Raw genomic sequence first — 24,500 nt, forward strand, 5'->3', positions numbered from 1 at the left:
CACAGTACAGCCAAAAAAATCTACTCTTAGAGGCAGGGGTGGCAAAGGGTAAAGAGTATGATAATATCATTTATAACTATCCTTCATAGAATCTTAATCCCAATTACATTTTGTGCTGAATGATTTTATGGTCTGTCAACAAGACTTCATGCACTGGCCTCTAAAACTTGCCAGTCTTCTAAATTCAATATAATTATAGTGGTTTTTTTTTGTTTTTTTATGTTTTCATGTTAGTTTTTGCTCAGAAGTCTGCTGTAGTGTTCAGGTGTTTATGTATATTGCTGGAGCACAAGCAATTATATTAGTGCCTATTCTCTAGGAGGTACATAATTAACTTTACAGTATAGCTCACAGTGTTACAGATTAACTATAATGAAACAATGCTTCTTTATCATATATAGCGCCACTAAATCCACAGCGCTGAACAGAGAATATTTGTCACTCACATCAGTCCCTGCCCCAATGGAGCTTACAATCTAAATTCCCTAACACTCACACACACACTAGGGTCACTTTGTTTTTTGACGTGTGGGAGCAAACCGGTGTGCCCAGAGGAAAGCCAGGGAAACACAGGGAGAACATACAAACTCCACATAGATAAGGCCATTGAACTCACGACCCCAGTGCTGTGAGGCAGAAGTGCTAACCACTAGGCCACCATGCAAATACAGTATTTGAACTGAATAATTTGGGTTTGGTTGGGCAAGCAGATGATTTCAGGGAAGAGATTTCACATTGAAAATGCATAATACTATAGGAACACTGAGTGCAATAGAGAATATTCATGGGCACATTGCACCCTTATTTTTTTGGGCAAAACTATGCATTACATTACTTATATTTGCATAGCTTATATATTATGTACATACAAGTATGGTATACACAAATCCTACCCTCTTAAACTTTTTAAACTATTAATAGACTATAAACTGCTTACTGGCAAGTGGTACTAACGTTTTTCTTTACTTTGTGAGCATCTTTTGAACAATATTTTTGTAAGTGGATACCAGGCACCTGTAATATCCCCCAAAAATGTCAGTGCAACGTCTACCAATAATCTGTTAATATGAACATGTGCAAAACTACCATAAACGACACATTACTATTTTTACATTTCTTCTCTATATTTGCCTAATGTATATAGTAAGAGGAGAATAAATATTAATATTCATGTTGCAGTACTGGAGTTGAGTTTCTAATCCAGTTGGCTGATGTTAGAATTTCCTAGAGTATTATTGTTTGCTTATTCTCAGCCCCATAATGCCATTATCTCCTTTTAAAGTGCTTCTGTTAATGTATTCATCTCTGATAAATCTCTCAAGTGAAAAAGGGACTACGGTCTAGTGAAAGGGATGTGAGACATCAGGGATGTAAAATCATTAACGGCTTCAAGAGAACTCTAAGGTATGAAAATTATATCTGGAAAAGGGGTGGAAGCAAACACATCCTTTTAATTATGCTCATAGATTGTACGGTGAGTTACAATGAAACTATGTCTAGGATATAATGCGCTGTTCTAGACATAATTAGTCGAAAACCATGTTTCAGGCTATTATTATTATTATTATTATTGATTTTAAAGGTGTCACAGTGCTTTCCAATGTTGGACAATGAGTAAAACAGAGCATACACAGAGCAGGGGCATACAAGATTACAGCACCTTTAAGCTTCATCCAAACCTGCCATGAGCCTTGTCGGGGTACCGAGGCTTGGTGCCCCTACTATCAATCTCTGATAACCTGATTTCCTATGTGGTATTTTGCCGTCGACAGCAAAGGGGAGAAATGAAACACAAACGAGGTGTTGCAGTTTCAAAATCAGCTCTGAGGGTCCATGCAAGCTGATCCTTTATTATACATAGTGACCAGCATTAACTGGTTAACGACAAGGACATATAAGGAAATCTCTTTAGCTCAGCAAATATACATATAAGCCCACATCCTCTGTTCAGCATTACATGCTTTTCCTGCCAGCTGCTTCCTTCAGTCTGGATTCCTGCTGCTGTCTGTTTCATAGGAAGCATCTGTTTTTTTCTTCAAAGCGTAGTTCTGTATAGTTTTTTTAAGGCATTTCACATATTTGTACATCTTAATAACTATCAATTATTTTATACTCTCACAGCCTGTTATGAACCACTGTACTCAGTCTGACTCTTTGTCCCATCTGTTGCTAGGCTGCTGGGATGCTACTTCCTGTTAGTGAATGCTTGTTTCTGCCTCTTCTGTCCCAGCTGGATGCCAAACAGCCGGGACGCTCTGTTCAGGGATTAGTCACATGACAGCAATTACCAATTACTACAGGGGAGGGGGCTCGCTCTTCATGAAGCGCTCTGATTGGCACTCATAAGTTTAAAAGACAGGGAGGTCTTAGCGTTTGTGCCCTATCTTTCGTGAAGCCTGCTGTTCTGTTGAACTTGCCGATACCTGTTGGCAGACATTAGCTTGTCCCTATTCTTTGTCTGCTGCCTGTCTTAGACCCTTAGCTTTGTTTCTGGACCTCCGTGCTTGCTGCCATCTATGTCCTATGGCGTGCTTCCTGTTATTCTTGCTCACCACCCTTGATCATATGAATTTCTCCCTAGTTAATTTTTTTGTATAGCACTTAGTGTACTACTACACTGTCTATCAGTTACTTACAGTCTTAATACTCCATTGCTACCTAATACTTAGATAAACTCTTATGTAACATGCCCTGCTGCGTTATCTTAAGACACGCTCCAAGTGTCTGCATGTGAGGGACACAGAGAGCTGTGCAGAGGTGTGGGCCTCACAAAGGAGGAGTGGCCACAGATAAGGCAGTCGCGTCAATCCTAGCGCTGACAGAAGTAGAGATCACATGGGACCCAAGTCTATAAAAGACTCGAGACAGTGGGGAGGAGGACCAAGGATCCCCTGGCATTGCCAGCAAGGGAGGTGCTCGACTCCTGCCATGAGGTCTGAATTATTTAGTAAATAAAGCCACATAACGAGGGATCTCTAAAGGAGAAGCCAGAAACTCAATATTAGAATAGGGAGGAAAGAGTCCCCAAGCCAAAGAGCGGAGTCATTGCCCAAAGCAGCATGGCTACATTGATGAAAGGGGAACAGTGGCGCACGCAGGAGGGGTTTCTGAGTCTCCAGAAACCCCCCCCTGCGCTAACTAAATGTCCACTATAGCGGCACTGTCTCATACAGCAGCCGCGGCGCTGTCAAAGAAGCGTCCGCGGCGGTGCTGTAGTGTATACAGCACCGCCGCGGACGCTTCTTTGACAGCGCCGCGGCTGCTGTATAAGACAGCGCTGCCTAAACGGAGCTGCTGCCGCGCATGCGCAGTAGCTCTCGCGCGGGTTGGTTTTTTTGGGTCGGGGGGAACAACCCCCCCCCCCCCCGACAATCCTCCGTGCGTCCCTGGGAAGGAGTTCCATATTAATAAACTAGGTCCCTGAATGCAGCAGCGTGGAGCCAAGAGGAAGATTTGCAGCAGTGAGGATCTACTATATGGAATTCCCATGTATGGAGGGAGATTACTAAAGAGCCTGTGTGAGACCCACAAGGGTAGAGAGGACACCAGAGAGGGTATTATAGGTCCCACAAAGGAGGTGTGAGTAACTATGATGCAGAGAGGAAATCTGAGATTGTATTAGTAGTAAGAGAACACAATATATGTGACAGAAGCTGTTCCCAAATGTGGGAAATATATTAACAGTCAGCTATGGAGTAACTGTTATCGCAGTAAACGCATGTCTGCTAATGGAAAGCACGAAGAGACTGAAACATGTAAATGAGTGGTCTACACTGAAAGTCTCAGTTTGTGAACGAAGAATTTCAGAAGATGTATATTGTAACCATATTCGTATTGACTCTTTTGACCCTTTTGTGCAGGACGAGAGGAGCTGTATATACCTGATTTCTCATCTACAACTAAGTTTTGAACAGGTGTAATGAGTCATGTATAGAAAGGATTTATTTTATGATAGAGATGGTCTGACACCAAATTATTGAGATATTTGTTTGCACTGCACCCCAAATTACCATCACCTGTGTCAACACACTTAAGAGACATTGATGTAAAACCTGCATGTTTGGGGGCCCTCCAGTGGCTTATGCACACACCCGAAAGCTAGCTAGGGCAGAGGAAAGCTTAAGCAAGGAGGTGCATTACCCACCTATGCATCATCCCAATACTGCACACAGAAACAGGGGGTTACACTTACTACTCTGAGTATAAGTCCTGGGGGCATCTGAGTACCTGGGAGAATGCCGCTCTCTACAGGGAAGGTGACTTGCTGTAGGTGAAGACCTCTCTCCTACCTTGTTCTAGGAATTTATCTGGCTTCAAGTGGAAGCTGTTACAGAGCCAACACAAAATCAGACCACATACACGTCCACAATGCTTTTCCATAATAGGTGTGTGGATTTGAATTATTACATATGATGGACCAGCCTTCTACCATGCTGACATGTGAAAGTAAATCAGTTGAAATGTAAGTCAGAAAACGGAATCAGAAAAACAAACATAAACAGATTTTATATCTCAGAATTAAATCAGGAAATGAAATCAAGAATAATCAGTTTGAAGAACTGTTTAAAAAGTAATTTTCAACATGTTCAGGTTCTTGCAGCACAAACAAGATGATTTCAGATTTATTTAGTTTTAATATCTATGCATGTTGTGGAAAACCTTCATGGCCTGTGATAGCATACCATTTTTGTTATGAATATTTTTTTCTGCATTGTTTTAAATTGAAATATATATATATATCAGGCTGATCAGGCTGCAGCCTGGGGCGCTGAGTCCTGGGGGGCGCAGCGCAGCACACTAACAAGCTGCGTTTATTTTGTTTTGCTTCTTTTCATCAAATGCCGGTGATCAGCTTCTTTCTCCTCTAATGGGGCCACCCAAGGGGACGGTCCCGCATGTTCCTGTACCCAATCACGCAGCTTATATATATATATATATATATATATATATATATATAATAAGACTTCAGATTTCGTTGCCAGCATATCTTTCTAACTGACATTTGTACAAGTTAAAAATAAATACTGAATTGCTTAAATGGGGGCATCAGGCTGAAAAAGATTAGTTTTATTTTAATTACTTTTAACATATTGTACTTTATAATAACTTCCAGTAATGAAATAATGAGGGTTTCAAAACATAGTGCAACTGAACTGTTTGTGTCAATGTGTTGCGCAAGTCTGTCTTACATTCTACACACAGTAGAACGGAGCTGACCAAACTTCTGATGGAAATCTTCCTCAGCGCGTGTCAACGCTTCTTCGTCAATGTACACGACTGGTCTTCTTGAGGCAAGAAAGTACTGCACCTTTCGGAGGCTCCAACCAATCACATACATGAGAAAACCACATACTGCAGCAGTAGATCTGCCAACCCCCGCATTGCAATGAATATAAACATTGTGGCCGTTTTCCAAAAGCCCAAACAAGAGGTATACAGCTTGTGGTAGCATCCGGACTCTGCCTATTGAAAACAGAAACAAAGTATTATCCCAAAAGAGCTTACAGATTTACATTATGAGTATTTCAACTTCCATCAAAACTACTGTAGCTAACTTTAGAAAAGTCTCACTGTACGTGTATTGTAGAGGACTATAAACGATATCATCTTGCATTTCTTCCGAAAGCTGGTCTCACATAAAATTTCTCTGTCCAGCATGAAATGTTCTCTTGCCCTTGTTTTGCCACATGTGCCCAATAACTCTTGTTTCCATAAATTACTGATCTTCAGTCCGCTTGTTTTAATAATATCCACCACGGAGTCCCTAGTAATCATTTTACCACTTTTGGACAAACCCCTTAATTAATCTTGAACCCCACCCAACAATGTAGTAAATAGGAGGGGTTGATCCTCACACAGCTGAATTCAATCAGTCAAATCCCCTTCAATATAACATTACTGAAGAGGACTGGACAGATTGTGTTACTGAGTAATGCAAAAGGCTCCCAGTTCAAGCAATGGGTTGGAGGGGGTTTCCATCCAATAACTATAATAGGCTGGTTATATTAAGGGGTTGTCTCAAATATGGAAAGTTCTGTACACTGTTATTATACCTCTGACCACAACCTCTCTCTAGTAATAAGTCTACAAATGAAATCTAAGACTACACTGTCTATAACTGTTGCTCATTTCATGCCCTCACACTCTTCTCTCACATTCCAATTTGTAGGTCTTTGTCCCCTCTTACAAAGATCACTGGCAATCTCATGTAAACAGGGCCGGATTAAGGGAATGGAGGCCCCTGGGCTAAGGGGCCCTCCATTCCCCTGTGAGGCCCCCAATGTGAGCCGCCCGCCGTGAGCTCCTCCCCCCCAAGCACTTACCGGTCAGTGCAGTCCTCCTTCCGCGGCGTGCTGTAAGCTCCTTACTGAGGAGATCTCGCGAGAGTTCACGAACTCTCGCAAGATCTCCTCAGTAAGCAGATTACTGAGCGGCTCCGGGGACGGAGGACTGCACTGACAGTGCTCAGCAGCATTGATCGGGCTGGGGGCGCCCCCGTCATGATCAATAATGCTGCTGAGGACTTTGAAGGGCCCCCTGGATGCCCGAGGCCCTTGGGCTATAGTGCAGTTAGACCTCGGGTTAATCCGGCCCTGCATGTAAATACTTTTTTTTATTGTCCAGAAAGCATGCTATTATTCCATTGTTTTTCAGATAAATCAGATTAGCTCATTATCTAATTCCTAATTTGTTCATTTTAAAAAAAATAAAAAATTAAAAGGTGCTTTTCACATTGTGTGTCTGTCACATTATTTCAGCTGAATGTCCAAACAAGTGGCATATTCATTTTAGTTTACTATATTGTGTTTTAATTTGTGACTATAGACTTCGCTCTACTGGATTCTATCTGCCCAGTATTGGTAGGTTAAAATGTTGCACTGAACAGAAATCAATATTCTTTGTAGCAGGCCACATTCATTGTTATAAATTTGTAACTCATGGTTTAAAAAGTACAGAAGGCTTTACTGTGTTAATTCTTATCTTATTTTTTAAGCTATGCACATACCTAACAGTATTGTTGCCTTACAAGCTTATTAAATGGTTCTGCTAACTGTTTTCCCTATTTTAAGAAATGCTTAAGGCTTATTATCCCTTTTATGGCATTTTATTACAATTGGTACCCATGCATTATATATATTACTTATATAAAAGTAACTATATATAATGCCATTATATACATTGTCTTGTTTCTGGATACCTATGTGACAATCTTTATATAGGAGCACTTGCTATGTACGTTTGGTTTATTTGGTCTTCTTGATGTATACCTCCCATGACAATGCGAGGAATAGAGATGAAGACCATCCAGCAATGAACTTGAGAGAAGGCCTGCTATGGGCGGAGACGTAATGAAGGCACTGCAGCCACCCATGGCACAAGGCCTATGGGCGCAATGCTATATGCAGCCCCCCAGGATGGATATTAAGCCCCATGGCATGCACCACAGGGCTGTAATCTCTCATTGACAGGGAGCCAGCACAAAGATCAAGGCACTCAGCTAACTGCTCCTTGATGACTGAAGTTTAGCTGACATACAAACTTGACATCAGGACGCTATATAGAGGAACCAGCATGGAAACAAGAAGCAGCAGGTAGAAGGTAGAGCAAGAAGACAAAACAAGAATATGACAACAAGTAGAAGCTGGAAGAAGACGCAGAGATAAGAGAAGAAGAAAAGCCTTAAGGTACTTAAATCCCTGTAAAGGTTAGAGAGAATGGTGGTGGTGGTTGGGATGTGTGTGGTAAGAATAGGGGGGAGAGGGGGCTGTAAAGAACAGGGGTCAAGAGGGGGCTGGAAAGAAGAGGGTGGGAGGGGCTGTAAAGAAGTGGGGAGAGGGAGCTGGAGTGAACAGTGGCGATGAGGGGACTTGAAAGAATAGGGGGAGGAGGGGCTGAAGAGAACAGGGGGAGAGGGGGCTGGAGAGAAGGGGTGGAAAGGGGGGTGGAGTTAACAGTGGCAATGAGGGGGCTGGTGAGAACAGGGGGAGAGGGGGCTGGAGAGAAGGGGCAGAAAGGAGTCTGGAGTGAACAGTAGCAATGAGGGGGCTGGAGAGAACAGGGGGAGGAGGGGACTGGGGTTTGGAGAGAAGGGGTGGAGATTCCTTCAAAAAGGTGTAGTTGTATTTATTTGTAATAGTAATATCTAGTAAATGTGGTGGAAATTTGAAAGCCAATCATTTAATTGTGGGACTGGTTGGGGAAATAGGCCTTTGTATTACATGTGAATGCTATTGATCTCAGGGCTGGTGAGGGGTGAAATTGGTTGGTTTATTAAATGTGAATGTTAGTAATTTAATGTCGGGTTGGTGAGGGGGAGTATGTTTGTTTATTAATTGGGAATGCTATTAATTTAATGCTAGGGATGATGAGGGGAAAAATAGGTCTATAAATTAAATGGGAGTGCTATTCGCTTAATGTTGGGGCTGGTTGGGAAAGAAATCGGTCTGTTAATTAAATGGGAATGCAACTAATTTAATATCAGTGCAAAAGGGTTGGTGGTATTTCTGCTTACTAAATGGAAATGCTATTAATTTAATGTTGGGGCTGGTGAGGGGTGAACTAGATCTATTAATTCAATGGAAATGCAACTAATTTAATGTCAGGACTGGTTGTGGCAAAATATGCATATTTATTAAATGTGAATGCTATCAATTAAATTCTTGGGCTGATTTAAGAGGTCTGTTTATTGAACAAAAAAAGCTAACAATTTCATTTTGGCCCAGTTGGAGTTAGGGTGGCCAGGTGTTTAGTTATTGCTCAAATTTTCAGGAAGTGAATAGTAACTATCTTTTTTCCAAGCAAGGCCCCAACATTCCAGGATCTGGCCAAGCAGGAACTTAGCTTAAGACACCCATAGCAGCAACAGGTAGGTATGTCCCCTGTGTCCCCAGTGCATTCCCGCGCAAGTGCAGGAAGTTGGGGCGCAATGCCCTGCATTGCCCAGGGCACTAAAATGTCTAGTTACAGCTCTGGCCGTGGGCTTGCTTACTCTGAGGTAGTTGATAATTGTGACCTTACCGCTCTGAGCAATGGGTATTATTACCCATTTTTGCCTAAGTGTCATAGTTAATGTTTGTCTGAGCTAGTTGCCAATATGAAAGCCTTCCAGCTTAGACATAAACAAAGTGATTGTCTTCAGTTTAATTAAAGGATATATTATCTTTCCTTCTAAATCAGTGTCATTTTACTGACTCTCCCACAGACCTTATCCTTCCCAAAAAAGTATGGATCTATAACTATTACCCCTTTAAAGTTACTTAGTCTGATCATCACGCATACGGAGCGCATTTGTTTTAAAAGCCACGGAAATTGGGTATCTAATTGACCAAATTCAACAAGAAACAGATGTGAAGATACGACTGGTGATGAATACAGGTGTAGGTCTACTCTGCTCTATTAGACAAGACACTGCAGGATACTTCCAATACATATGTGGAATATAAATTCACAAAAGAACACACAGAAAAAAACTATTCAAATAATGTCACCTGTTGATAATATAGTCAATAATGATAAAACATTAAAAAAATAAAAACATTTTTTTTTCTTCATTGACATACAATTATTAGTATTAGTATGTTATGAATATCTATTGTACATAAAATACATTTTTACAGTTGCTCCTAATTGCAAACACATATAATAGCATACATACTCAGCTATCATTACTAACAATCAGCACTTAGATTAGACCTGTAGACCCGTAGCTGGAGCAAGAGATACAGCTAAAAAAATACCTTTGAGATGCCCAGAGCTTGGATTGGATGTTGCTGCATGCACTCGAGGTTGGCATCCCTTACCGTACATTGACTACAGGCAAACGCTCCTTCCCCACCCCTTTCCCTACCTGAAATTTAAGGCTGTATTAAGTGTCCTTTGCGCTTGAAGATGAATTGAATGGTGCTCTGCCCTGTGGTGTATGAGTCGGTTCTGGGCATGCGCAGAGTGATTTTGCGGATTGTACGCACAAAATTGCTTTTTATGTTCCTTTTTGAATCATTAAATCAGGCCGAAAATTTCCAGATCTATAAGCAACTAGTACACACATATATATACATTATATATGTGTATATATATATATTAGAGATGTTCACTGACCCCCGTGTTCTGGTTTTGGATCTGGATTAACTTCGTGTTTTTGCTCTGGTTTTGAGTTTGGATCCCGATTTATTTATTTTATCTAAAATCCTTTTTTTTTTTGCTAAAATCACATATTTTTGCTTTTTTTCCCTCCTACATTATTATTAACCTCAATAACACTAATTTCAAGTCATTTGCAAGCAATTTTGACCACCTCACAGGTCACAATATTATTTTCATACACTTTCAAACAAAGACTGCAGAATTAGAAGACCAAGCCTGCCAGATCTATTATTTCTATTTCAGCAATGACAATTAGCAATGGAGCTCTCCTCTTTGTGTGTTACCTATATAGCACAATACAATGTGACTGCAGTTTAGAAGACCAAGCCTGCCACACATATTATTTCTATTTCAGCTCTCCTGCTATACCCCTCTTTCTTTTCTACCTATGATGCTGCCCAACTGCACTAGAGACTGCCAAGAACTGTGCTAGCCTTTCTGTGTCACTCTGTGAAATGGCGCTGGATCACCGTGGTGGGCGGTACTTACAGAATCCAAAGCTTGTGATATCCGAGATCCAACGACGTAACAATGACGTTTTGCCTCGTTTTCAATTCCGAGGGCGAGCGGAAGTACCAAGCCGAGTCAGCTCGGTACTTTCGCATGCCCTCGGATCTGCTAAGTTTGGGTGTGTTCGGTTCTCTGGGAACCGAGCCTGAGCATCTGTAATATTTATATATATATATATATATATATATATATATATATATATATATACAGAAAAATGAGGGTTGCGCTGCTGGATGAGTACGAAAATTAATAATTAGTGGAGGTCTCTTGAAGAATCAGAAGAGGCACTGAACATCAATCAAAACATTTAATATAGATATAGAAATATCCAGTACAAATTACTGGCAATAGCCAGAAACCTGCTGTACAATAAAACACTGTGAAATCACTCTGTTACATAGCTATGACATAGAAACATAAAATCCAAAGCTAAATTGGTATACAAACAGCCGCGGCTAATCGACTAAATAAAAATCAATATGACATGTGGTTGCGCAACCAAAATTAATGGGGCCAATAATAAAACCAGTCAATAGAGAGGCACCTTCAGAATGAGACGGTAATAGTAAAGTCTCAGTAAAATAGGAATGAATATGCATAAATAGTAGGCTATTTGGGCTCTGTCCTTGGACCCTTACTATTCTCACTATACACCTCTTCTCTGGGTGCACTCATCAGCTCCTTCGGCCTCAAGTACCACCTTTATGCTGATGACACTGAACTCTACCTTTCCTCTCCTGATCTCTCTCCCTCCCTTCTTTCCAGGGTATCCGCATGCCTCTCTGCCATCTCCTCCTGGATGTCCTCTAGATTTCTTAAACTCAATCTTGCTAAAACTGAACTCATTGTCTTTCCTCCCTCTCGTACCTCCTTCCCCTCTGACCTCTCCATCACTGTTGACAACTCATCTATCTCCCCTGTTCCCCAACTCTGCTGCCTAGGTGTCATTATTGACTCCTCTCTCTCCTTTGCCCCTCACATTCACACTCTCGCCAAATCCTGCCGTTTCCAGCTTCGCAACATTGCCCGCATTCGGCCCTTCCTCTCCCAGGATGCCACCAAATCTCTCGTCCACTCTCTGATTATCTCCCGCTTGGACTACTGCAACCTTCTCCTTATCGGCCTCCCCCTCTCTCATCTCGCTCCCCTTACATCTGTACTTAACGCCGCTGCTAGGCTTATTTTCCTCTCTCGCCGTTCCACCTCTGTATCCCCACTCTACCAAGCCCTTCACTGGCTCCCCTTCCCCTACAGAATCCTTTTTTAAGCCCCTCACTCTGACTTACAAGGCCCTCGCCAACTCCACTGCTCCCTACATCTCTAACCTTATCTCTATTCACACTCCCTCCCGCTCACTGCGATCGTCCAACGATCGTCGCCTCTCTTCCCCTCTGATTACCTCCTCTCACGCACGTATCCAAGACTTCTCCCGCGCCGCTCCCCTCCATTGGAACAAGCTCCCCCGCTCCATCAGAACTTCCGGTAATCTGTCCTCTTTCAAACGAACATTAAAAACCCACCTTTTCCTTAAAGCCTTCCAGTCTCATGCCTAAACTCCCACCGGTCGGCTACCTCTCTTTCTCATCCCTTCTTCCCTTCTCCCCCTTCCTCCCGTCTCTCCGTCTCATCCATGTGTCTGTCTGTCTTCCTCTCCCTTTAGATTGTTCGCTCCTTTGAGCAGGGCTCTCCTACCTTCTGTTTCCATCACTTTTAACTGCGCTCTCCAGCTACTCAGCTCATCTCCTCTCAGTCCCTCTGCCCTCTGTCTCCTCTCGCTTCTCTCCGCTCCCCTCAGTGATTCTCAACCTGTCATCCGTGCCCACCCTCTTGGGCCATAGTTACCTGCCTGTACTCACTTTTCCCCTCCCTCCCTCTCTTTCTTGCTGTGCCTGAGCCCCCAGAGTTATAGTGTTTACTGTTACTTGTACTGTGCTGTTTCACCTTGTACTGTGCCATTGTTTGTCCTTGTACGGCGCTACGGATACTTTGTGGCGCCCTATAAATAAAAATTAATAATAATAATAATAAATAGTAAAAATGTGTGTGGATTCCTCCTTAGATATATATATATATATATATATATATATATATATATATATATATATATATATATATATATATATACATATATATATATTTGGTGCCAAAATTGTGACAGGAGAATAGTTGTTCTCTAAAGCCAAAAGAAAATGTGAAAGAAAAGTGTAGTAAGGTTTTAATCTTGACGTATTCCCGTGGCTGATGACAATAAGTTATCCTTGGGTGGGTGCTTGTGAATAGGAGAGACTTCGCCCTCATTAGCAATTTTTTGCCTCGGTTCTGCCATACAGTTCTGACTTTAATGAAAATGAAATGAGTGAAAAAAGACTATTCTGATCCGATTAAAAAGACAAGTGAGTTCAAAAACATAAAAAGAAGAAAGATGAACAATAGGGTTCCTCATTAAAGTTGACTCATTTGTCAGCTGTTCTGTGTTGGTGATGAGTGGAATGAAGGAAGCAGTACTTTAAATTAAGGACATGTTCATTTTTGCCCACTATATAATAGCCCGGAGTAGAAGGCAAGGGGGCGCAGGGGGCGTAATAGCGAGGGGCTGTCTGGGCTGAGGGGCAGGTGGGCATCTGCCCTCCGGGCTGGTTCCATAGTGAGCTACCTTGGGATAGGTCACTGGGCCACATGCATTTTTTTTCTTTAAAATAGGCTGCCGAGTTGAGTCTTGCCCCCTGGTCTAAAACTTGCCAGCCCTCCCCTGGTAATAGCCTTGGGTGACCTAAACCCTTAATCAGGTACTGTGTCACTGTAAATATATATATATATATATATATATATATATATATATATATATATATATATAGGGTAGATGGTAGTGTACCGCAGCAGATAAGTCACAATGTTTTGGTACTACTGGCCTCAGCCAATTTTATTAATCAAAACACATTAAGATAACTTTAAAATAAACAGCTTGCCGGCACTAACTAAACACAGGAATACCCTCTCCCAGGTGAGGGACCTTGTGTCTCACACACATACAAAATACAGGACTTACTGGTCACCATTTGCAGTATCTCTCAGGAAGCATCCAACCTCCTCCCCAGATCTGAATGAGACAGGGGAAACTACCTAACAGCTTTTAGCAGCACCTTGCAGGTGCAACTCCTGATTACCAGCACTTGCTGGCTGGTTGGAAAACCCAAAATGGGACATATAAATGGAGCCCAGCCTTCTCTCTTCATTTATATTCCAGGGACCCTTACCAGCTTTTCCTGCAGCTGAAGACACTCCTCCGGAAGCTTTTCTCAAACACAAACAATCTCCCTGTGTTAGGACTCTGTCTTTATATATGAATATGATCTGCAGTACCTCTGTGCTACAAGAGGTCCTGCTGTTAGCCCCTTGCAGACAGGGAGAAACTGTCCAGGTATAAGCCCTTATCATCATATCAGGATCATGTTCACCTGTTTCTGGCATTCTTAAGACTGCCTTTTCCAAAAGGCCAGTGCCAGTTTATTTGTCTTTGCTGCTTCTTTCTGTGATAGTCCTGTTTGGATCCTGACTTCTCCCTGGCTTTTGACTCTTGCTTTTTTTTCATCGTCCTGCACCATTTCTAGTGACCCAGATCTCAGCAACGATTGACCTTGCTCCTGCTTATTCTCTGGTATTTTGTGGATCTCGGATTATGACCCCTGGCTTGCCTGACTCAACTTTGCCTGATTCTCCAGTGGATCATCTGCTGCCTCCTGTCACCTGGTTAAACCTGGTAACCTGCATCTGCACTTCCCCATTTGTGCTTGACATCCAGTGCCTCATGCTTGCTGACTATCCTGGTGTTCAGTCTCCTTATGCCTGTTCCTCATCTGTATACCTGGACACCAGTTTCTGCTAAACCTGGCAACCTGCATCTGTACTTCCACATTTGTGCCTGACATCCAGTGTCTTGTGCCTCCTGACTATCCTGGTATTCAGTCTCCTTTGTGGCTACATCCCATCAGTTACACCTGGTAATCCTGGTATCCAGCCTTTCCAGCTCCCAAGCTATACCTATATATCTGTATCTACACTTAACCAATGACTGCACCTATTAAATTCCTGTGAAATTCTTATTATAATAAAGACACTTTGTTTACATGTACAACTATTGTCTGTGATTTTCACACTGGGAACCCTAACACCCTTGGGCCTAAAAGCATATAAACCAGACAGCCTGGGACATATATACCTACCATTTGTCACTTTGCCAGTGCTTCAGCCATGACAGATAGATAAGAAGAAGTTTGTTTGTTGACGAATATCTTCCACAGCTCTCAAGGTGAAGCTGCCATATCTTTCAAAGTTATTAGCATTGAAAAAGTAAGCTATAAGACCACATAGCAACAACATGACAATGCGACAAAGCGAAAAATATTGAAAACATCAGTTTTGGGTTATAAACAATTGTTTGACTGCTGGGAGGAAAACTCATGACAACATGACACAAGGACAACGCAACAAAGCAACGCCTATTTTTTTCTAAATAGTATTTTTTGTCTATTTACCAAATAATTTAATAAGATATAAAAACTGCTACACATTACAAATCGGACCCGCGCAATGCCGGGCCACCCTGCTGTCTATCTATATATAGATATACAAAGCTATACATATATATATATATATATATATATATATATACACACATACATGTGTATATATATATATATATATATATACATACATATATATGTGTATGTGTATATATACATATATATCTCATCGGCATCATTTATTTATATAGCATATGTAAAAGTGACGTAAAAAAGTAACTATATATATATATATATATATATATTACACACACACACATTAGCGCTACTACTGAGAAACTGGATCATGCTGCATGTTTGTGCAAGTAATTTTGAAAACCTTTATTTTTATTTTAGAAGGCATATTATTTTTGTTACGTGGAAGAGCAACCTTGATCACATTTCCTCATAAACAGCATTACGTTCTTTTTCATTTCTCTGATATTTTGTTCTCTTATATTTTTAAGTCGTCATGGTTCCATAGCCTGGCAAATGAAGTAAATTGGTCTAAATAAAAGTAATTTATTTTTTAAGTTGAATGGCACATACCACTGAGACAAAATGTTCAAGACGAATGATCGATGCCGGCATTGATTTCTTTTTTATATGCTCATTAGGAAGGGTTGAAAAAAGCTAATATGTTTTCATGTCTTAATCACCAAGAGTTCCAGCTTGATTTAAAAGTTATTGCACAGAATCTAAAAATGTATAATTCTTTTTCCCTAATGGAGACAAAGACCTGTTTGAAGAACTTAAATGTAAAAGGCAATTTTGTCATAGTATCAATGTGGGATCTTCAAGTGACAGAGGTGATTTAATAACTATCTTTGGACTACTTCAACAATCCATTCATTAGAGCTACTCAAATTTCATTTAGGGAAATCTTAGGAACCTAGACTATTGGTAACAACAGGTTAAAAACAACTGAATTAAAGTAACACTATTAATCGCTATGACCTTTAACATATTAAAAATGACTTAAATGTCTTCTATAACTTTAGTATAAGAAAGAAAACTCAGATAATTTTCACTGACGAGATCAACAAAATTGTAAAAACGGGTCCACTAAATATTCACCTCATGTCGCATGTGGCCATGACATTTAGCATGTTTATTTGGCAGAATTTGGCAAAGTCCTACCCCAACCATGCCACACAACAGAACTGATTAACCATCCTCATCCCTCATCATAGACTAAACATGATCTGTGAAAATATTTGTAGTGATGTTACTCATCTCTAACTCTGACACTACATTGTTTTGCCTCATGATATTTGGTATAAAATATCACAGTTAATACGACTTCTTTATTAGAATTCTCCAGAAATCGTTTTAGGAATGTACGTGTCACCTATATTGGCTGGTTTATTTAACTGAAAAAAGTTATTAGTTTACAGTATAAAACAAGTATGAGCTAAGCTATATGGAATATTTTGCACATCAAAATCACTTCTATTAACAAGCCCAGCCACATCATCAATAGATCTGACCTGAACACAACAGAAACAATATAATCCATCCACTCCATCTAAGCATTACTAAACATTTCAACACATAATTAGTAGTAAATTAGTTTATTTCATCTCCACTGGCAGCCTGAACCAATGGTCACCCCATTTCACACGCTAGCTCAAAATAGTTCAATATATATGAAAGCCCTGAGTTTATTGTGAATATACAGATAATATATACACAAGGTGACTTGGTTTAGATCAGTAAATAATTTATATTTTAAATATAAGGGCTCCTGGGTTTGAAAAAACAATACTAGTTAAAAAGCGCAAGAAAAAAAACTAACAGAGCATTAGAAGTGCATTAGCTAATGAGTCTCAATGCTTCAGTTCAGCATAGTGTACAATGTACTTAATAAACATTCCCCTAGAATCTCATTGTAGTGTTAAAGATTCTGAACACTGCAGGCAACATGGAAATTGACATACAGGAAACTGAACAATTTTCAGAAAGTTCTACATATGGTAAATCTTACTGACCATGCAGAGCAAAAGGAGGAGACAGTAATTATTTATATCTATAAGAAACTCATTATCAATATGACTGCTACTACCATGTCCTTTTGACAATGCTACAATAGAGGTGGCATAGGGTGAGCCTAAGCTCCCAAGTGTTCTAAGGTCATGTAAACTGGGTAAATTTAGAAACATTTTGTATATAGGGTATATTTCTATGTCCAATATTTAAAATATTTTGACATTTTAAGCATTTTACAGGTAAAATCTCTGATTTACACTTTCTTCAGGTATGATATCCAATATTTGGACACCAATTAATCAAAAAGTCGCTGTTTATCAGTATAATCTTCTACACACTGACATGGTCACCCAGACATTCCTCCTATGATCAGTGTAAGGAGCACTGGTAAACAAAGCAGATGAATACAAGGTTCAGTGTTGAAGAACAATTGGGTTATTTTTTGATGTAATTTAGTATAGTTTAGGCATTGTGCTCCAAATTATGGAAACACCTGTCTTCTAGAAAACTCAAGCATTCAAAATAATAGATCCCATCTTAGTATTTGACATGTATGTAGAGTTAAAAGTATTTATAAGAAGTAGAAGTTTTTATTTAAATTGCCAGCACATCTGGCTAATTCTATAATTGTAATTTTTGGCCAAAATTGTAACTAAAACCTGTATGTGTTTATCTTTATCAAGGTATAAACTGTAAAAAGCTACCTATAGACTCTTAGGGACCCCTTAACATTATACTGGAATCCCTGGAGTGAAAAAGGCCTATTTGTTTTTTGTGGGCATCTGCCCGTGAAGGCTTCAGCATCACTCTGACCAGGTTGGGTCTGGTTCAGGCTATGACAGCCTGTCTAGCTTGGGATCCACTCTAGCCCCCTTGCTAGAGTGCACACTCATTGCCCCATGCATTAGCTGAAACTAGACCAAGCTGTACAGCGTTGGGTCTGGTTAAGGTTTGCAGAGGGGACTATGCTTGTCTTAAAATTATCTATTTATTTAATTATATTATTAGTAATTCTATTCAGCATAGCCCAGGGTAGTCCCAAGGCTAATCTGTTTGGGCTGAATCAGTGTAAGAAGTTTTTGCAAAAACTGTTATTGAATATCTCAGCTCTGCTGTTTGAGAACGGCAAGTCCCAGCACACAGCATGTTGGGACTTGTAGTTCCATTACAGCTAGAGAGCCACATGTTGTCAATACAACACAAACAATCTGTGGCTGTCAAGCTTTAGGACAAACAATTATTTCAAAATCGGACTTTAATGAAACTCAACAGGTTCAATTCAACAAGGTCAGTTTCACAATGTCTGAATCCCAAGCAGGAATATTGTTTCAAAAGACTATTATATCTTATTTTCACATGCAGTAGGTTATTTAAATAGTGTCCCTTAGAAACATTGATTTGCTCATTCATCTCTTTTAATACTGTAACTTTAAAATCACACACATCCCTTTAAATCACACACATCCCTGTCCACTGTTCACATGGGATTATGATAGAAATCCAAAGTGGAAACAAAATTATTATTATGTAAATTAAATGATGACTTAGTGAGTGTGAAGCCGCTTTATTATGTTTCAAACTCAAACTTTCATTTTCAAATCTCAAAATCCCTGTAACAAATGTCACAGATATATTAATTATAGATAATCTTATTTTCAGTTACTGCTCTCTAAAGCACAATTACCAAACACATTAAATCAACAGCTCAAGCTAATAAAAATTGCTATCCATCATAAATACATACCTTCTGTACTCATATCAGGTGTGGGGATCCATATGTACATCAGTCCACTTTCTTTATATAACCTGAACATAGTATCTGGACTCATAGGTTCATTATAATGATTGCAGCCTTTTGAATTCTGGATAATGTCCCACTCAGTCTGGAAGTTCAGAACAGCAGTCACTCCTAATTCATGCTTCATCTTTATCGTAATGTGCTCCAGCTGCCGTGGGCAACTTCCCAGATAGATGTTAGGCAGTATTCTAGTTTAGGAAGCAAAATACAAAGATGTTATATTAGAAGATATATGCACATATTATAGCTCACATCAAACTGACAAACAGGAAACATGGAAAAAAGTCAATGGCTTACTTGCTAATTATTTTGTCCTTTACAATGTCTATCTCTTACAATACTGTCCTATTGCAGAGTACTTGGTTGAATTTGTAAAATGGATGCGATGTTCACTGCGCATTTTTATAAATGAACAATAAATATTTGTGTTATAGCTCTATATTAGAGGGCTTATAAAGTAGAGCATTTTACTACGGCAGTAAGAAAACCACAACCTGAAATAGTCCATTGCTTCACAAAATAGTCCTTATATCCTAATGTCAGAATAGGTTCAGTTGAATGGAGGATGTGACTGGGCCAGAGTGTGGATATATTCTAAGTTTATTGTGGGTATTGCGTCCTTGGTCTATTTTATTTAGGAATTTTGGGAGCTACAGCATATATACAATTTATAATGTCACACTAACTTTAAGACCGAAGTCAAGAAACAAGAAAGGGAGGGAGGGCACTCCAGTCCAAAAGGTCCTCTCCTATTTTCAAATTTTAAAACCAATCTTATTGCAACAAATTAAGAAAAAAAAATATTTACATTCCAACATTCACTGGTTCCATCATGGTGAAATATTAAAAATATAGATCAAGAAGGTGATAGCAAAAAAGAATAAGGTGCTCTATTAAATAATATTTCTCCAAACCTTAAATAAAGCCAAGCTATACAGTCTGGTAAGTTTAAGGTTTCTATAAGTTATATAATAGTGATATTCACGCTATATTTACATCCAGTGTGTTATTCATTCATAAGAAATCAAATTTATACATATCATAATAAATTTGCTATTTCATACAGTTTTGCGTCTTTTATAACACACCATCCTCAGCGGTTATGTAGCAATCATTCATACATTTCTTCTTCACTACCAAGGAGTATAGGGCACTGTTTGTTCTTATATAAGATTTTGCCTATTGTTTGTTATTTAGATCACTGTGTTACATCTATATCATAATCCAGTTGATATAATTCAGTATGTCATACATCATTTATTTCAATTTATAGTACCTAGAGAAATGCATGGCCTGATTATCGGCAACGTGGAAGTAGAAGTCTGTGGTGTGCTTCATTTCATCAGTATGTCCAGAGGTTTCAATCCAATGACCTATTGGGTAGCAATAAACACCATCCACTATGTTGCTCTCATTGTAAACACAGCAGCGATCATAGTGTGGTCCATTACCTATGAATATAAAAATGCTTATGAAAAAGTACAAAATGAAAAAATGCTCGGATAAGTTTGTCATTTTGTTAAGTTTATAAAGCATTTAAAGCCAAAGCACAATGATTTTCTGTTAGATATAATTACTCCTAACAACCTATTTAATGAATTAGTGTTACCCAACATGATTACCAAATGGATCAGTGTGTTCTATACACTCCATTACAGATCTATTACCAGAAAAAAAAAAACATTTTAATGGCTTAAAAGAAAAGGTAATTTGCAGGTTTAAATGACAACTCACTCTTTCCTTTAATATGTTGCAAAAGCTTTGCAAGACCTGTAAACTATTCTTCAACTATTGCACTTCAATTAACTGACCATCTATCATCTGCTCTGAGATGGTGACACTAATGGTTTTTAAGATTAGAATATTTACAAAGATGTACATTTACAAAATGACTCCAATTTGAGAGCATTAGTTCTGTATTTATGTAATCATAACACGTTCCTTATGAAAATAAAACTGAAACTGGTAAATTAATTCAATGGCAGCACTGACAACAGAGGGTATCCAGCCGGGGGTGTGCAAATATACTTTTAACTTTATAACTGAGCTAGCCTTTCAATAATTTTTTTCTAATGTGATTAGGAGACAGTGAACATTAATTGCTAACCAAATAACTGGGCGAAGAGACAAGAAATCTTGCCACAGGCATTTTCGTGTAGAACATGAAGACATTTTTCGATGCTTGACAGCTTGCTGAAAACAAATAGAGAAAGATTTTGAGCGATCCTGCTTCACTGTTGTGTGACTGTCTACAATGAAAGCCTCTTTGACAGCTTTATTCCTATGGGTTTTTTCTCCCAAAAGTTCCATTGTAGTGGTTTACAACTACAGAATATTGGGTGTAGATGACAGTGACAATATAACTTGTATCTGGAGCATGTCGTACTCCCATCATGTCCAACTGTGCCCAGCAGGAAACCAGTTCCACCAGGTGGCAGTTGTGTTTCTCTAATCAGGTGCATATAAAATTTGTACTATTCATGCTACAAGTCACTAAGTGAGATCACCAAGACCTGTAAAATATTACTCAACTATTACATTCAATTAATGAACAAATTATGGACAACCAGCACAAGCTAATTTGTGTAGTCATTTTAGCCGGTTGTGATGTCAGGATATTATTGTATTTTTAAAATGAGCTTATTGGTTGAGAATTGCTTTGCTACAAATAATGGTAGTATCAGGGAGGCTTCTTTATGATTAATATGGATTAATAATCAGCTGCAATTTTAGGACTCCCAACAAGCTTACATTAATTTTTACCTATATACATATGTATATATACATATATATATAAAACATTTTTATAATATTTGTTTTTTTATAATCTTGTTTATAATCTTGTCTCTCTTTATCCTGGATGCACAAAATATAAGTATGTATATCTAAAGGGGAGAATGAGAGTATAGAAGGACACATATCATATTAGCCTGTGGAAATATTCCTAGTATCTATCCAGTGATATTCAACAGTTTTTTACCAATAAAGCAATTAAAGACACATTAATAAATAGCCATGTAGTACAGTGCAGCAGTATCTTGAGAAAGACCATATCGGACGAAACGCGTCGATCAGTCTGCTTTTTGACCCATCTAGCTTACTGTAGTGACAGGAACCGCCGTCAGAGGGAGTCTACACAGCGTTCACCGGATTTTACAGGGGACGTGTGTGGACAGTATCCCGGGAGGATTCACCTGGTTTCTTAAACCTCCAGACCCACGAGATTACCAAGGAGTAGGGTAAGACATAGGGAAAGTGAGGAAAGCAACTTTGGAGATAAATGCTGGCACTCAATATTGCAAAAAAGAGTATAAACATTTTTATGTATGTTTGTCCATATTGGTTAATTGCGCTCCCTGTCTTTGTTGAAGCTTACATTGGTAATCAAGATTTTGTTTTGTAAGTACTACAGTAAAATGAACTAAAAGGAATAGAAATAATACAAATTCAAAGGCATTCCCAATTTTGGGAGGTGTGATGGAGTCTTTTTCACTGTGCAAGGGCTCAGAAAGGGCAGTATCCACTGTGTTTAATGTGACTGCTTAATTCAATTAATGAAAACATGACAAAAAGCAAGTGCATCATTTAGTGAAAGTAAACTGATGTATTTACAATTCGGAAACTCATAAATATGGTACTTCTGAGTTATATAATAAAGCTAAATGAGCTTCGAACAGGCAATACATTGGAACAGAAAGGCAAAAGTTCAATTTTAAAAGAGAGAGGACACTGTGGGATTGTAATACGTGTTTTGTGTTTCTGCATTAACATATGATTTGCAGCCCAAAAAATATACACAATTCACGCAATGCTTCTGAGCAGATGAATCATGAAATTGCTCATTTGAGTCTAAATAGACATATACAGTATATGCATAGGGTGCTCAGTAGTGCTGGCTGCTACCTAACTGCACTTTTGTGTTTTGTATTTTCAGTAGTGCAATAGTGTTGTTTTTATTTCATCTTTAGAGAAAGTATTGCTAACTCAGTCTAAGTATAGTCCTAAGTTTAGATTTACAAAGATTCCAGTTTGGTGGTGTTTTTAAACCGCCTCACCTCGGCAGTGGTTTAGTGGTTCAAACCGTCAGTTTTATTATATAGCAGTTTGAGGCTGCGATTCAAAATGGCTGGTGATGTGTGGCGGATTAAAAACAGCTAAATTGTTGACGGTTTGGTTAAAATCGCCATCAAAACCGCCATCCAAAAGACAGGACATGACAGTTTTAACACCTGCTTTTGGGTGGCTTGATAGCTCAAACATGCTATTTGAGCTATTTTGCCATTCAGAACATAAGAGTAATTACTTTTGACATTTAAATTATTGGGGAAATCAATATTTATTAAGCGGCAAAAGTATTTTAAAAGCATGCAATTTGAGCAATTTCACCATTCACAAGTACCTCTTTTATTTTGGCCATTTGGATGGCGGTTTTGCAGCGGATTTGCAAACCCCAGCTTAGTAGATATGACGGTTTGTATGTTCATCATTGTTAAAATAAGGATGACTATTTGTAAAGTGGTGGTTGAAACCGCAGGAATAATCACCGAATATTGGCGGTTTTAGCAAACCGACCTTTAGTAAACCAAGCCCCTAATTATTTATGTTCGGTACGAGTTATTTGTGAATGCAGTAAACTGAGGAGCAAGACACAAGTGCCATTTTTCTTTCTGACAATTACAATATACAGAAAACACATAAATATTGGGCACTAGGTATCGATCTTAGAAATGCAAACCAGCAGCATCACTCTGGACCTATATAGACAGAATATATCAGAAAAAAAAGGAAAGATAGGAGCGCTAGGTAGACATTTCAATAAAAATGTTTTATTACCCACTAGTAACATAAATAGTGAATATGGCCATAGACACCAAAATTAAAAATTAATATATAACAATAAACAAGACTATCACAGATAAAAATAGTCTAATAAAATTCAGAGAATAATAGGTTAACACCATAGAGGAATTGTCGATGTATATACCTTTTTTAAACACCCCCAAAAATGGGATCCCTAATGTCAAATGTAAAGTGGTTCCAGCTATGTAATCCAATGGTTTTTGAGTAGATAGTAATATGGCAGTCTGTATGTAAAAGATTACCAAATGAGCAGCTGCCATGATTGACTCTTTCTGTGTCTCCCTCTCTTTCTCTAGAAAGTTTCAGTTTTGGTCTCTCTAAAGGGAATCCCCTACCCATCAGTTTCTGTTTGTTTAATTTCCGGCATGGGAGTTTTATCCCATTGCCTCAGTTAAGTTCACTTTTTTGGTATGGTTTTTAACAATGTGTAAATTATGTATGCTGTTCAGCAGTAATCGAGCATCAACTTCATTATTTTTTTTCTCTACTATGAAAGAGAGTACCCGGCTGATTTTTTTTGTGGTAGTAATTTATACCTTTTAAAACCCCCCCTAAAAAATGGGATCCCTAATGTCAATTGAATCTAGCGTTTTTCAATTATATTCGAAAAACTTGCGTTTTTGGCGTAACGCAAAACATGA

At 39.0% G+C, this 24,500-nt stretch overlaps 1 protein-coding gene across 2 annotated transcripts in view; it reads right to left on the reverse strand.

Annotated features, from left to right (window-relative positions):
* Positions 1-3,255: 3,255 nt before the first annotated feature.
* Positions 3,256-24,500, reverse strand: part of EPM2A (EPM2A glucan phosphatase, laforin) — a 78,397-nt gene continuing 57,152 nt past the window's right edge. For both annotated transcript variants that reach the window (XM_075203657.1, XM_075203656.1), the window contains 3 exons: positions 20,276-20,450; positions 18,946-19,187; positions 3,256-5,463 (listed from right to left, as the gene is read on the reverse strand). In XM_075203657.1, coding sequence (XP_075059758.1) covers positions 5,186-5,463; positions 18,946-19,187; positions 20,276-20,337 — 582 coding nt within the window. In that variant the 5' untranslated portion in view covers positions 20,338-20,450 and the 3' untranslated portion in view covers positions 3,256-5,185. The remainder of the gene's footprint in view (positions 5,464-18,945; positions 19,188-20,275; positions 20,451-24,500) is intronic.

This window comes from Mixophyes fleayi, chromosome 3 (genome assembly GCF_038048845.1).
Source record: "Mixophyes fleayi isolate aMixFle1 chromosome 3, aMixFle1.hap1, whole genome shotgun sequence".
In the NCBI taxonomy this organism is placed as follows: domain Eukaryota; kingdom Metazoa; phylum Chordata; class Amphibia; order Anura; family Limnodynastidae; genus Mixophyes; species Mixophyes fleayi.